The sequence below is a fragment of the Grus americana genome, chromosome 3, assembly GCF_028858705.1.
Source record: "Grus americana isolate bGruAme1 chromosome 3, bGruAme1.mat, whole genome shotgun sequence".
NCBI lineage: Eukaryota > Metazoa > Chordata > Aves > Gruiformes > Gruidae > Grus > Grus americana.
This window is the reverse complement of record NC_072854.1, coordinates 55361980-55377883: the sequence shown is the minus strand read 5'-3', so window position 1 is coordinate 55377883 and position 15904 is coordinate 55361980. Positions and strand designations below refer to the sequence as shown.

Below are 15904 nucleotides of genomic sequence, written 5' to 3'. Positions count from 1 at the left end.
ACTATAGTCTGGAGGCTCGGTCTCTGGTACGTCCATTTTAAAGTAGATCCTGTTGTGTGTATCATGCACATTAGACCTCTGAAAAATGATGGAAAAAATTCTAGCATTGTTATACTTGAGCAAAATGTTTCAGTGAATTTTTTTTGGTCTCTGTCTTTACCATTTATTTTAGTGTCAAGGATATCTTTAGATCTGATATCTGATTACAAGGAGGAGAGAAATTATGCTCTTTTTTGAAAAAGTAAGACTGCTAGACTCCTCTATTTGATCCACTTTGGTAAGTGTGGGAACTGCTTAAAACCATTTAGTATTTTTTGACTCATTCTAGCAGCTGTGATTACTTTACTTTTCCACATGCATAGAGGAGATTGGATTAACTCTTTAAACAGAAAGAGGGAGGACAAAGGTAATTCTGTACGAAAAATGTTGGAATGACAAACATTTTGGAAAAAAAACGTACCTGATCATGGTTTTGAATACCAATAAAGCTAAGCTGCAAGAAGGGCTGAAACATAGATGATAATCTCTGATCATTAGCTTTTTTTGATAGGAGAAGGATTCAGCTGGTCACCTACAAGCACACAGCTTGTTAACAGACTCTAGGAACTGAGTGCATGTCCTGATGTCTTGCTGTTGAATTTTATATTAACTTTAAGCATAACTTAATGTGTTTATTTTCCTAGAAATTCCCCTCTTCATATAGCAAGTGATAAACTTCCCAGGTTCAAAAGGTAGCTTTCTCCTCTGCAGTTACTGTATGGAAGTGAATGGAAACTAAGAATATCATTTTGTGTTTCTATGGGGTGAATAGTGCATTGAGTCCAAAGACAAAGAGGCAAGCCAGCATAGCAGGCATGAGGTAATACATGTAGTCCATGTGCCAAACGTGAAATAAGAAACATCTGCAGTTTGTATTTTGAGGTTCTGTTTTATGCAAATGCTCTATCTGGAAGCGGAAAAGTCACAGGAGTGCCATCAACATTTGGACTGAATTCCTGGTCTTGCTTCTGTCAGTGATGAAATGAAAGCAAGCCTCTTTCTTTCCTGACGAGGGTAGCTGTCATTGGGTTGATATTAAATAACTACAGCTTAATGCCCTCTGTATAAAAATTATAAAGTATGTTATGAATTTGAGTTCTCCAGAGTTTCCAGAATAGAAATCGGGGAGGAAGAGTCCATTATTACATAGTGTGTCAGTCTAAGGATTTTGCTACCTTTTTAGCTAGCAGAATGCTGTGTTGAACACAGCTTTCTGCTAGTTGAACGGATTTTGTCTTCCACAGTGAAGCCAGCAGAGATTTATGCCTGTCTCACTCCAGTTTAGAATCTGCCTTAGTGTGAAATTTGGCAGTAGGGGTAAGCCTAGTTACTAGCTAGTTGCTGCTAGGCATCAGAAGTACGCTTGTATGTTCCCACTCCCTCCTTGGCACTGCTTCTAGTCTGACCCCTTGCTGAGCCAGCTTAGGAAATCAAATCAGCAGATTACCTTTTTGTGAGCAGGGACAGTTTGTTCCTGCACCACTTTCTGTGGGCTCTGGAGTGACAGAGCTTATGCTGGGGAAGCAAAAGTGAATATGTGGCTGGGAAAGGTGACCAGCCTTTGCATAGCAGCTGACTGCTAGATCTGATTAACTCTAATGTCAAACAGCATTCTCAGCTCAAACCCATTTTAGCCAGCAGCATAAGCTAGCCAGCTGGACTCTTTGACGGAAACTCAGAGCTGGGCACTTCTTACATTCTGTGAACTCTGGTGTGGGGGGGTTGATAGAGAGTGAGCTACCTGATTATGTCTTTAACTGCCATGGCAAGATTCTCTAAAGCTCATCTGTCAAATGGCAGTATTTATTATTCTTAGTTCCCATTCTTTCTTCTAGATCACATATTTCCCTGCACGAGAAACCTTGTAATTCGTTGTTGTGCAGTGCCATACACATTTGTAAAGTCATAAAAAATTGTAACTTGTGAAAGTTCACGTTGAAATACTGTTTTTTATTGAAGACAAAGGTTGTACAGCTATAATTATCTATCATGAGAGATTGTACATTTAGCCACTTCTTGGGGGATGGGGAAAACAATTTAACTTTTATTAAGGCATTCCAGAGGCAAAAGAAGCCAGAGGTTTGGTGACGCTTAATCTACTTAAAATTTAGCTCTCTTAAGAAATTGGAGCACAAATTTATATTCCTTAAAATATGACCTATATGTCAATCAGGCATGTGTTTACTTTGAGGATTGTATTTTGGGGATGTTCTTCTTTGGGGCTCGCTCTCTTTCATTTTTCTCCTCTACTATTTTATGATTTTTTTCCTTCCCTCTAGTAAGTGAATTCTTTTGCACATGAATAGTACAGAGGACAGGCATGGGTCTTGTATGCCAGGTGGTATGTTATCAGGCTGTGCAAGTAAAAATGCCAGTAGAAAGGTCTCTCTCTCAATATTCTGCTTAAACTCTTGCATTCTTGTTTTTCTTTCTCTGCTTTCCTCTATATCTGTACATTTTTATCTTTCTTCATACTTAGGATTGCTCTAATCAGTTTCCAACTGAAAAACTAGGAGAACTTAGTTAAATAGCTTGCAGGCTCTGTCAAGAAAGCACACTAATAAAGGATATGAGTCCTCAGGATGAATCATACTTTAGCTATGTGTCAACTGAAATGTAAAAATTCAGTAGTTAGGGCTGTCATTTCATCCCACTTTGTCCTGCTCCTTTTTACAGTTAGATTAAGCTGTATCATCCACTTACTCTCAGCTGCGTTTATGTGAGAGAAGGGACTAGGACCTTCTGGTACCTCACTCAGTTCATGGCCAGCTGGTAAAGCTGTGGGCTTTCACCACCTCCAGAGTGTTTGTGAAAAGGGTCCTGAAACTGTCATCTGGCCATCTTCCCTGAAAGCATAAGAAACCCTCTCTTACCAGTGTACTGCTCATCTCAGAAGAGAAGAGATTGTATTGTAGACCCGGAACTTGTTTTGGACATTCGTATTAATAAAAGTTGCAATTTGTTTTGCAGAAGGATCGTAGAGACCAAGTGCACCTAGCAAATATTTGTCTAGGTGTCAGAATTGGGATGCCAGTTTTTTTAACATTATTTTCAAGAGTGTTTACTTGTCCACTTCAGTTTTCTTTTTGCCTGTGTCTGCAAGGAACACTTACGTGCCTGGTTCTTTTTATTGTGTCATGATATCAGATTGAACGAATCCAGCTTATCTTTTGCTTCACCTTTGATTGAAGGAGGCTGTTGTTGCACCATTCTATCAGCTGACTGTTGGCTTTTTTTAAAAAACTATGTAAATCTGTTAAAGTATGACATCTGCTCTTGTGTCTACTTTTTGGAAAGGGTTTTTGCATTTTAAGTTCCCTTGTCTTCATTTCCTTTTCTCACTATTTGTGTCATCTTTCCAGCAGTTGAAAAACATAGAATATATATTGGCAAAGAATTGTTGTGTATGAAACACATACCAAAGTGAGGTTTTTCTTTAATCTTTCAGCATTAATGATCTTGCAGCTATGATGAGTAAACATTAAAGTTTTCCAACTGAAGTAAGTTTATTCCTACAATACAGCAAACAGTTCACTGAAAGACCATTTGTGGGTTTGTTTGTAGACTTTTCCTTTTGAAGAGATGTGTGGTTCCTTAGCCCTATGGGACAGGGAGAGAGTGCAAAAGAGAGGCTGTGAAACCTTAAAGGATTCATTGAGAGTGGGGCTGGGGGGGAGGAGAAGATGTAACTGGGTAAGTTCAGCAATGTCAGGGGACTGTATGAGTAGGCGTGGGGAACTGGGTTGAAGGTGGGTTGACTTCTTTCAAAATACTGTTGTATGATCTTTTAGCATAACTAGTAGGGTTTTGGGTAAAGTTGTTGATGATGAGGGTGAACTGAGTGACTCTGGCATTGTGTTTGGGCTGAAATGCTGACTCTTTCCTTGAAAGAGCTTCAGGCAGGCTTCAGGCTTCAGTGCCATCATGGCTTGAAATACTGTTGTACAGCCTGGTCACATCCGTAATGACTAGAATGAGCTTTGCATAGTTGTCAGTTTTGATAGTACTGTAGTGAGATCTCCCCTTCAGAATCCTTTAACTGTATAAATTTATACTGGCTGTCATGGGTGATTCACTTCTGGTACCATCTATGTCGAAGTCCTGTTGTGGAATAGAAAAACTGGTATCCTTTGGTAAGGATTTATCTACTGTGAAACCCAGTTAAGTCTTTTGCTGTTGCTTTGCATTCAGTGTCTAGGTAGAATAACAGTATCATAGCTGTCACTTAAAATAATGCTTTTTACATTAAAGCATGTTAGAGGTATTTTAGGAACCAAATATAAAGACGGTGGTGGTGTTATTTTGTATATGTAGATCATGTGGGAGCTGTGCATGCCACTGAAATTAGGAGTGGTAATGATCCAGAATTAACTAGGTGCCTTCCTGCCAGCAGTAGCGGACAGCATTCTGTAATACACAGAAAAAGATATGTGTTTTTGTGGAGTGAAATTTCAACAACTGTTCTCTTTTAATAAATAATCTACTTCCTGCATTTTATATACTTAGTTGTTAACTGATCTGTTTTAAGTGCCTGGGCTGGAAACACAGCACTATGTCGGTATATTTAACTGGCCAAATTCAAGGACACAGTCAACTGTATAACTAAGACTCCTTCTGAGATTTGTTTGGGATATTAGGTGTATTTTATTTGTCATGTTTGTCATTGGAAGTTGTAGCCAGGAAGGATGACGCTACTATTCTTTGTCTTCTATTAAATCCTATGAAAGGTAGATTTTCCTGACCCAGTAAGGAATGATCATAGTCAGATGGTAATATATAATTTAGCAGCAGAAATATCTATTAGAAATTTTTGCTTGCTTTTCTTGCCCCACACTGTATTTTGGGCAGATGGACACTAGCTGTGGATTGGCAGGTTTGAGATTAGAGCTGCAGGGTGAAGCAGGTGTGCTAGCTGAGCAGCATGGGGACTCCTGCGTATCTTCTCCCCCCTTACACTTGGTTCTTTTAGTGTAGGCTGTTTGCTGCACAGGAAGATCGTATATGTACAGGGAGCCGTTGAAAAGGAGATGGGGAACATAGAACAGGGTGCACGGCGATTGGTCATTGTTCAGGACTTGGCTTGGAAGGTCAGTTTCAAATAATAAAACTAACGAATGAATTTTTAAATAATGACATCTTCAAGGTCCTATTTTCTGGGTTACGTTTCCTTATTGCAACTTATGTAATTACCTTCCCTCAGCAGTGGGGAGGGGGTCTGCTCTCTGGCACTTTGAATTGGGTACACGTGACTTACTCTTGAGATTTAATTATTGAGCCTGTTTCTACTGTCTTGTTGCTTTTATTTGGCCATTTATGGAAGTGGGTTCAATTAGTTTTGAAAAGCCCTTTTTCATGTAGACAGTGTATTTTTGTAATTGCTTTCTGTTGTGCACAATCACTATTAGGTCAGCAAGGTAAAACAATGATGCAGATGTGCCATGAAACATTAAGTGTAGACTTCTGGAATATGTAATTAGCAACCTTCTTAAAAAAATGCAGTATGTTTAATGTCAGGACTTCTGTGGAGGCCAAAGAGAAAGTCTTTCTTGAAGTAATGACATGCAATCATGTGCTGTTGGTATGCCTAAAATGGGTTAGAAAGCACATACTGGTTACCTATTCAAATTCTAGAACAAGCCTCTTTCTTGAGACATACCCCTTTTAAATGCAGAGGCTGCTCCTGAATACTAGAAGCCCAGTGAGAAAATGAGACGATTCCACCCCATCCCAGCCCCCATCCATCCCTCTGTGTACAGGATGGCCTCAAGGGAAAAGCATGATCCTAGTGACCACACGTTCCTGCTGTGCACAGCCAGGTGTGCATTACAAGGGATGGTGAGAGGGAGCGCCTGCATGAAGAGACCCTTCTGGAGCCCAGAGCACCATGCAGAGAGACTTGAGTATTTCCCTGGAGAGCCAGATGGGATCTGGCAGGCCTGTGCTGAGCCAAAGCTAATGAACTCTTGCCAGCCTCATGGTGACCTGTACGTAGCTATGGATGTGTACCCGCACTTACCTCTTCAGGCCTACCGGCTCAAGAATCAGGCTTCCTGAGTTAACTTAGAAACGCTGAACTGCCCCTGGATGCAAAGGTACTCCAGAAAGTGTTGCATTATTTCTGTGTTGTGCCAGCAAGTCCTCCTGGACCTGTACTTCAGCACCACACTTGGGGCTTGGTGTGTCCCCAAGCTGTCTTTGTGTAGGTGTAACATTCAGAGTAGATTATAGTAGGGTGTTTCCCGATGCTTTGTATTTCCTCAATTTATAGTACCTATAGAGATCCTGATGGGGATGACTCTCTGCCCCCCAGTATGTTAGCCCTTTTTGTAGGGTCTAGTTGCACTGTATTGTTGCATCTTTTGGGATATATTGTAACAATATGTTTGGAAAATGAGAGACACTGATGAGATGTTAAGAGAATCTTCTTTGCACTGAGGGTGGTTAAATGCTGGAACAGGCTGCCCAGAGAGGTTGTGGAATCTGTGTCCCTGGGGGTGTTCAAGACTCAGCTGGACGCTGCCCTGAGCAGCCTGATCTAATGAGCCCTGCTTTAGGCCAGGCATTGGACTAGATGACCTCTGAATATCCTTTCCTACCTAAGTTATTCTATTGTTCTGTGGTATTTTTAGCTCTTATTACTCAAAGTTCCACCAAAGTGAAAAGTCTCTCTCCCTTTTGGAGGGTGACATATGGATGGTTATAGGTCCATATACTGAACATTTGTCTAACCAAGAGATCTAAAGAGTTTGACACTTAATTCTGTGTTGATTTAATGTGCAGTAGTGGTAGCATTATCTGCTACATTTCTTATTAACACTTGTTTAATGCCATAAAAGCTGAAATGTCACCTAAGAGTTGTATTGTGGAGAACAGCATAATAAAGGGTAAATGAAACTAAATTTCTCTTCTATAAATGTATTTTAAATGTCTTCTAAATCAGAACTGTCTCTGGCTTAATTAGCTTGGGCTCCCATAAGTCAACTTTACTCTTGCTGGAATAGCTAGATGCAGCTTGAGAAGTATGAAGTGAAACTGTTGTGTAAAGTAGACCTATTTAGAAGGGGGATGGAAAAATTAATTGTTCCCAAAGCAGCCAGAGTGTTTAGTGAAAAATGTACTGGATGGTAGGAGAGGAAGAAATGTCCCAGTTTCCCGCTAGCTGTATGTGAAACGATCACATTTCAGTACGTTAGATGATGACACAGAGCGTATGGTATGAAGAATGACACCTGGAGTGGCATTCACTTAGTGTCTTGGCTGGGACCTCCTTACAGGGTGTGACTGGTGAGCCATGGGCAGCAGCATTCATGTCTGGCTCCTCTCGTCTTCTGTTCTGCTGCCTGACCCTCAAACTTGAAAGCTACTCCATGGAAAAATGAAGAATTAAGAGACTTTTTGGGAAGAAAAGCAGAAAGTTTAAAGGGGAGAAGGAAATACATTGCACAAGGTATGGCTAAAGTAGAATGAAGGGAAAGGAGAATCCAGTGATGATGAAAACTGTGAGAAAAGATAGGAAAATATGTTAAAGGGAAGAAGAAGCAATAACCTTAAAGGAGAATGCAGTTGAGACAAATGAGATGGACAGGCATATCTAAGACCTCCATGAACCTACTTACAGAAAGTAGATTTAGATGTGATGTTACAGTTAAGTAGGGCATACAGTAAGGAAGCGTATACTGTATTCCGCAATTTACAAGTGACCTGGCAAGCAGCTGTTATCCCTCTGGCTAGCAGGTCTAGTGATTTGGCTGTAATATGGGTAGTATATATGTATTCATATTTTTTATGGATATATGTGGGGGGGGTTATATATATATACACACACACACATATTCATTTTTATATTCTTTTCTAAACTCTTTAATTTACTGGGAAACAAGTACAGCTGGAATTAGCAATGATCTGCAGATGTCCCTTGCAGAGGCAAATTGCTGTTAGAACTTTGGATGGACACTGCTGAAAATGTTTAAATGACCTAAAAATAACCACATGTAGCATAAGAGACATTGTATGTGAACTGATACTTCATGAGTCATTTCCTGCTGAAAGTGTTATGCAAAACTAACTGCTAGAGGGGGTGTATGTATGTAATTATATGTAAAATCAAGAGCAGGCCGTGCTTTTTTCCAAGGCTCTTTATGTGGCTCTGCTGGCTTGGAGTGCAAATATGATGATCAGTATTCTGCCTATAAACAATGCTCAGATTTAGATATTGGCTATTGGAAATTGTGGTGGTCCTCTGGGGTTGTACTCTGTGGTGTATGCTCCCTTGAGATGGACTATAAAGTAGGCCACGCATTGTCAAAAATGCCTTGAACAGAGGAACTATTTGCTGGTCTGAATTGTGCTTTAAATTTTAATCTTTTAACTATTGTTTAAACAAACAAAAAAAATAACCAAAATGAAACAAACCACTAGATGGGTAGATGTCTCACAAAGACAGCTCGTGTGCAGCTACTGTGTGCCTGCTTGAGTTGGTAGTCTTATCTTTTTAGGTAACTGAAAACTACTGATAACAGTGAAACATAATGAATTACTTTAGATATCAGTGTTAATGATTTCATAACTGACTTTATTTTATCACCTAGGTCATTGGTTTATGCACAGTTGGAAATTACTGTTTCACTGGCTAAATCTTCAACTGGTTTCTGTCCTAAAATTCGTTCATCTGTCTGACTGTAGTTAAACGCTTGCAATGCAAAATTCTGCAGTGAGTTGAGAATCAGTTCTAGGATAGGAATCGTATGATAAATATCTTGTTAAAGTTAGTGCAAGAACAGTTTAAGAGTTATGTTTTTAAATAGTAAAAATGTAATTACTGGATTTTTTGGGGGAAGCTTCCACCTAGCAAAAAGATTATAATTAAAAAAAATACCCCAAAACATTGGCACAGAGTCTGGCTCAAACCTGAACTATGAAACATGGGATTCAGTTTTCATCTTGACCAGTATTTTGTTGTTGACTTCTGTACTGTATCTGTAATGATGGACTTCTGGCTTCCTTCTTTGTAGGCTCAGATTATTCCTCAGTGGGATGGTTACCTGGTACTGAATCCCTGTGGCAGTCCACAACCATTTCATCAAGCAGTCAAAGTAATCCTGTCAGAAGACACAGTATAGCTTCCGACAGCGGGGACACTGGGATTGGTACCTCCTGTTCTGATAGTGTGGAAGGTGAGTTGACATTGTCAAGTTTTGGATGTTTCTGAGAGAGAAACAATCCAAAATGTTTTAAAGGTATGTTTCCCAAAATAACAGTACTTTTTCAAAGCTGTTGAGTGCATGCAGTTCTTTGTTTTCCTGGCTGGACCAAGTAATTGTTTTGGTGAGGTTTAATTTATTTACTTCTGCATGACTTGTATGCATTAACTTTCATCTCTGCCAAAAAACTGGTACTTGTGTTAGATCTTTTGATAATTGCAGTTACAAGAAATGCCAGATTTATAGAGAGAAGTAATATCCTGTACTACCACACTTGATAAACAAGTGGTAAAAGCAGAAAAACTTCTGAGGTTTTTGATGAAAAGGTTGATGCTTTCTCATATTTTTTTGTGTGCGTCAGCAAAGCAAGCTTACTCATTGGGGCTGGGAGGAAAATGGGGCCTGTTGTCTTCTTTCTTTAGTCTAGTGGGAAGTATGTTTACATTTTATTACATGGCATTTGACACATAGTCAAAGAAAATCAACAGTATCTAAAGATTTTTAAAACTTAGTTTGGACTAAATCATGATTACTCAAAGTTGATCTTATCAGGGAGGTGTTCAGCCTCTAAGGTAGCAGCATCTCCATAACATTGGCACCCTCCCTATGGAATGTGTCACTGGAATTAAGCCTGAATGAGAGAGAGACTAGGCAGTAATAAGGCTTGAAGTTTTCTTCTTGCACAGCCTTATTTCCCAGTAAGATTTTTCAAGACTAATATAATGACAGTGGGACTGTGATATACTCTTCTCTGGCGCCTTTCTGTGCCTGATAAATTTGTTGAAAGGGGTGACTGAAATGAAGGAGAACAGGAAGAATCAGTAGAAATGAAATAAGGAATGCTGAATCAATGTAAGAGACAGAAGTGTCTAAAGGGGGCTGAATATCCCTGAGGAGAGGTCAGGATGCCTTTGAGCTAAGTCTGTCAGACTTTTTGCACATGAGGAAATCCTTTCCACCTTCTTCCTGTTGCATCTGTGAGTTGGAAAGGAACTCCGTAGGAGAGTCCTCGTAGCTTGCTCTCTGCTTACTTTCATTTCTAAACCTTTATTGGCTTTGGCAAAATAGTGGTTTTACTCAAATACTTAAATTCCTGGGTGTAAAACTGAAATAGTAAATGGTTATTAATGCAGAAGCCTTATTGTTTTGTTTTTTTTTAAGAGATGTAGGGGGGAATAAAGCTCTTTCATGGTGTGTATATATATTTACAATCAGATTCACCCAAGTGTTGCACAATAGTATTTTAAGATGCAGCATTTGAATTAAAAACATGCTCTCCCTTCCCCCACTTTGAGGGCTTCCCCATTTGAGGGGTGGGAGGAAGGAGAGGAAATGAAACAGCACCTCCTCATCAGATGTCCTCCTGGCTAAAAAGAACAGAACAACTGTTCCTAGGGGCAGGGGAGGAGGGATGGTGCATTGATGCAATCACAAGTTTGATAGGCATTTGTAACCAGTTAACTAATAACTGTCCATTTGCATACTTTTAATAGAGCATTGTTACAAGCTGCTTTGGGGGTTTCTCAATGTAAAATAAAGACGGAAAAATTGTAACAACAGATAGTTGATGAAGTTTGTGCCTCTGGCAATGGTTGACAATGGTCAGTTTTACTGTACCCTTAATGATACTGATTTCCTGCCACCTTTTCTGAAAAATTTTTCAGTAGCAGAAAAGAAAATGTAAAAAAAAAAAAAGGAGAGAAACATAAATGTAAGATGAAAGTTAATGGAAGGAGCATTTGACAGATTTGGAAATTGAATGCATGCGTACGTTTTTAGTTGTTGCCGACAATACCTAGCTGTCTGCATCTCTGAAGCTGCCCCTTTCCCACATCCAGGAGAAGAGTATCATCGTGATCTGTGGGACTTGCCAGGCCAGACTGGTAATTGCAGACTTGATGCTGGCCATCTGCTCTCAATGTGGTGCTTGGGAAGAAGCCCTTGGGGATTTTTCAGAGGGAAATTTTTTTCACAAGTCAGCAAATCGTTACAATTTTTAACAATGCTCAGAGAATGAAATGTGGCTTTGCTATTTCCTTTCTATTATGCCTACTAAAAAATCAAAAACTTAATTTCAGAGTTATTACCTGCTTTAATTCTGGAAGTTGCAGGTGAATTCATTTGTGCAGATGTGTAGTTACTAGTAAATATGCTGGTGCAGGGGGTGGATCTTAGATGCATTTAAAAACTGGTTTTACTGGTTTTCCTTGCATCTTAAATGGTCCTTTAAATTCATCTTCCTACTCATATTTAATTTCAGGAGTATTTGCTCTCTTTGAAAATGCAGGGTTTAAGGAACAGTGCTGAGTGGCTCTTGTGTTTGGCTCAAACCTATATGTGTTTGGAGGGGAGATGAGTTTTGACAACAGCAAGAGGAAGAGAAATCCTTTATGTTAAAAAGTATTCAATTGGTTGTCTCTATGTTATGTTGTGCAAAGGTAGGAAAATTAGAAAATGAAATGACTAGTTGAGTTTAATTATCGAAGTTGAGCAATGTTGAGGAGATAGATGTATAGGTGAGAGAAATTTAGAAATTTTAAATGTGGGGATGGTAGTTTAGGTAGAATAGATCTTAAAATTCTAATTCGGGGTGCTCTTAATTTAAGGAAGCACGTAAAAAGGCATTTTTATCTCTGTATAAACTACAGTTAATGCGGTTAGGTGGGTTGGTTGGTTTGTTTCCTGTCAGTAAGTGGTCCTGGATTCAGATCAACTTTTGAGCAAGATAAAAATAATTACTGTATTCTATATGGAGTAGAAGAAAAAGATTTTGATATGGTCTTTTCCAGGTTCTTTTCTTTTTAAATTTACCTCTACTTGTAAGTCAACTCTGTTATTACTGTTTTCAACTTATCCTGTACAAGTCTCACTGAAGTTTACCCTTAGACATTGATTGCAGCTAGTCTTCAGGAAAATCTCATATTCTCTGTTGAGAAGTATGATGGAAGTGAAATGTAGAGCCACATGAAACTGTTGAAAAGTTCCTGTGTTTCTGGTAGAGTAGGAGGTTGTGTTCAGGATGAATTGTGTGGAAGAAAAGGTTTTAGTTGGTGGCCAACAGCTGATCAACTATCAGTGAAAGCTATCTGAATCTTCTTGTTCTTGTTTTCCTTTTCATTGGCAACTTTGAAATTGGCAGTTGTAACATTTGTGGCTTATGCTTACCGGGAAAAAAGATAGCTCCCAACATCAAACATCAAACAGCTAACAGCTATGCTATGTGTCTGTCTTTACATACAGCTTCCCTCTTAAACTTAAGACTTTGACTAAAAGATTGTCGATACTATTTCAGAAGTCAATCTAAAAGAGGAAACAAGGTTAAGGGGAGGTCGGTGGCAGAAAAGAACTTCTCTTGTAATGAAAAAGTGCAGGTATAAAGTTCTGAAAACTTTCAGTTACAGGATCTCTTGTCCAGAGAGGTGGTAGATGCCCCGTCCCTGGAAACATTCAAGGTCAGGTTGGACAGAGCTCTGAGCAATCTGATCTGGTTGAAGATGTCCCTGCTTATTGTAGGGATGTTGGACTAGATGACCTTCAAAGATCCCTTCCAACCCAAACTATTTGATTCTATGACCTTTGTGCAACTCCAAAGTCTTTCAAATGGAAGCAGATTCCAGAAAGAGTTGTAAAATGACTATTTAGAATTCTTTTGGTGTAGGAAACGTGATGGTAAACTTCTAAATTATGACTTATCTAATTCTCTGTCTACATTTAAATGTGTGGTCTAGATTAAAGTGGTGCTTTTACAATTTACAATGTCTATTAGGAAAAAGATGTGGGATACTGTATGGAAATGTGCAATGCATTTGTGAAGCATGATGTTTCCTATTCTCCATGAGTAATAATAGCATTTATACTTATAGTTTTTAATAACTGTTGTACACCTGTGCCAGTCATCCATTGGTCTCTGTATAAACATTCTTTCAGTACCATTTACATAAGAAACATGTAGTCTATATTTGAAGCATTTTTGAGACTGTTTTTATTTGGGTTACCTAATTAGAGAATCAAGGTCTTATCACACATTAAATGGGCTGTAAACCTCAGCAGAGCTCTTTCCCTTGTGCACATTTTGAGTTTTGCCTTTTGGACAGTAGAGATAAGAACTAGATACTGATGTGACAAGATACAGGGCCTGTGGCTCTTGCAGGCCAAAATATTTTCTTCCCATCAGATAAGCTGCCTGTGCAGTGGAAAGTTCCTTATAAAGCAGATCTTTCCCCTTTATTATTAAATACAATTCTTGCTCTGGGGAGATGTTATTGCAGTCTTTCAATACTTAAAGGGGGCCTGTAAGAAAGATGAGGACAAACTTTTTAGTAATGCCTGTAGTGGTAGGATAATGGTTCAGACTAGATATAAGGAAGAAATTTTTACACTGAGGGTGGTGAAACACTGGAACAGGTTGCCCAGAGAAGTGGTAGACCCCCTGTCCCTGGAAACATTCAGGGTCAGGCTGGATGAGGCTCTGAGCAACCTGATCTAGTTGAAGATGTCCCTGCTTATTGCAGGGGGGTTGGACTAGATGGCTTTTAAAAGTCTCTCCAAACTAAACCTATTCCATGATTCTATGAATTCTGGTTGCAAATTAATAGACATGAAAATTCATAGAATGTTGCTTTCCTAGAAGAGAGAGATTGGATGCAGAGGATCAAAGTTACTGCTTTTTTTTATCGAGGAGATGATGTTCTGCTAGTTCAACTTTTTAAAAAATCCTCCCCCCCCCCCCCCCCCCCCCGTCACGTAGAAATGTTGATTTAAGAAGGATGGGGAATTGTGTCTCTTTTCATATAGAAATCTGAATAAGCGTGTCTGTAAACAATGTAAAATGGTGTTCCATAGCTATATATAGAGGTTGCCTTTGGGAGAGGAGTTTTGTAAGTGGTGGTTCAGGGAATATCATGGACTAGATGCAGCATGCTTGATGTATTGTCACTGCATTTTGTGTATTTTGTGTAGATATGACTTCTCTGGATCACTTAACTGATAGAATAGAAACTTGTTTTAATGTTATGAGACCCAGAGGAGTCTCTTGTCTCTCATTTTGAACTATGTTACTTTTTTTAATGAATTAAAAAAATCTAATTAGTTCAATTTAATTGTAGCGTTTCTTGATTCACCAGGGAACACGGTACAGCCAGCTCTAAAGTTATTTGATTTTGCTATTTGAAGCATTCTTCTTCCAGCAGGTCCTGAGCATGGTATTCTAACAATTTTTTGCTTTCTTTTTTCTTTTTACTGATTGGAAAAAAGAGGAAAAGTTAATAAATATAGCTGTTGAATATAGTGAAAGAGTGAAATGAATTTCGGGAGACAAAATCTAATTATGAGTATCTTGGGGAGGTGTGTGTTTCTTGTTTAGTTTAGCATGCTGCTAAAGATAGTGGGATTGAGAAACTGTACAGGTCAAATACTAGTTTGCACTATGTTATGATGTCAGGAAGGTACAATAGCACAAGGATTCTAGATCTGGAGAGCTGGCAGTGTACTTTGTGCTGTCTACTGTGCTCTGTAATTTTGGAAGATGATGGATTTTCATAGAAGTCCCTGAACTTAATTGAGCTAAGGCTAATCTCTATGCCTTTGGGTCCTGGCAAGTATTGGTATATGTTTGGTGAAGTAGCTTGATGATTTGAAGGGTGGAAAATAATTGTGTTCGAGGCATTCTTCCTTGGTTTCCTTCCTCCCTGCTTGTCAAGTCTCACATTGTGAAGCAGTGCCCTGCCCTCTGTGAGTCAGCCTTATTGTGTTACTTGGATATTATCTATCCTGACAATCAGAAATGTGCACTTCACTTAATCCTATATTAGACTCTGTTCATTTTAGAAGAGGTACTGTCATCCCTTGCTAGACTGAAGTGTCTATATTTCTGAGGGGAATATAAATATTAATGCTCAGAGCTTGGCTCTTTATTTTCTGAGGTTTTTTTGGTAGGATTTGAATAAAATTTAAACATGGATTATTTCAGAATTCTAGTAACCTATTTCCAGGATTTAATGGATAGGAAAAATTGATGCTAATAAATTAAATAAGACATGGAGAAGTTCCTTCAAATGACAGTAGCATACGCCCTGTGTGAACCTGTATACTCTGAATTTGAAATTGGCTTGAACTAGACTAAAGGTGCTCACTAGTTCCACACGTGAGTGTTCTGCAGAGAGAAATAGATGCTGCTTTAACTTCATATTTTGCCACCTTTTGTGATAGTTTCTCCATAGAAACAAGCTCATGATATGCACATGCCCAGTTTGCCTCACATCAAAAATACTAGCAGGATTTTTCTCCAGCTAGTGGGAGTGTTCTGCCCAATGAACTCGGTGAATTTTGTCTTCAGCTAACATCAGTACTTCTTTTTTAGAAAGATGATTTCTGTTTGTTCTAATCAGAAATAACTCAGTGAAAATAAATTGTGCTTACTTAGGATTTGGCCGCATTCACTTTGATACTGTGCAAAAAGTTATTTCTATCATGCATATTTTGGAAGCTATGTCACTGTTTGACACAATGAATATGTTTGAGATGGTGTGGGAGGTTGTCCCCTGCTGCAGGTCAGCCCCCACATAGTCTCTCACTCACTCCTCCCCCAGAGGATCCGCAGGGTAAAAGCAAGGAAAAAAACCCCAAGTTTGTGGGTTGAGATAAAGACAGTTTAATAAGTGAAAGAA

At 39.0% G+C, this 15904-nt stretch overlaps 1 protein-coding gene across 3 annotated transcripts in view; it reads left to right on the top strand.

The window, feature by feature from the left end:
- CEP85L (centrosomal protein 85 like) overlaps positions 1–15904 on the top strand; it is a 155156-nt gene that overhangs the window by 40368 nt on the left and 98884 nt on the right. For all 3 annotated transcript variants that reach the window (XM_054819548.1, XM_054819546.1, XM_054819547.1), the window contains exon 2: positions 9051–9212. In XM_054819548.1, coding sequence (XP_054675523.1) covers positions 9051–9212 — 162 coding nt within the window. The remainder of the gene's footprint in view (positions 1–9050; positions 9213–15904) is intronic.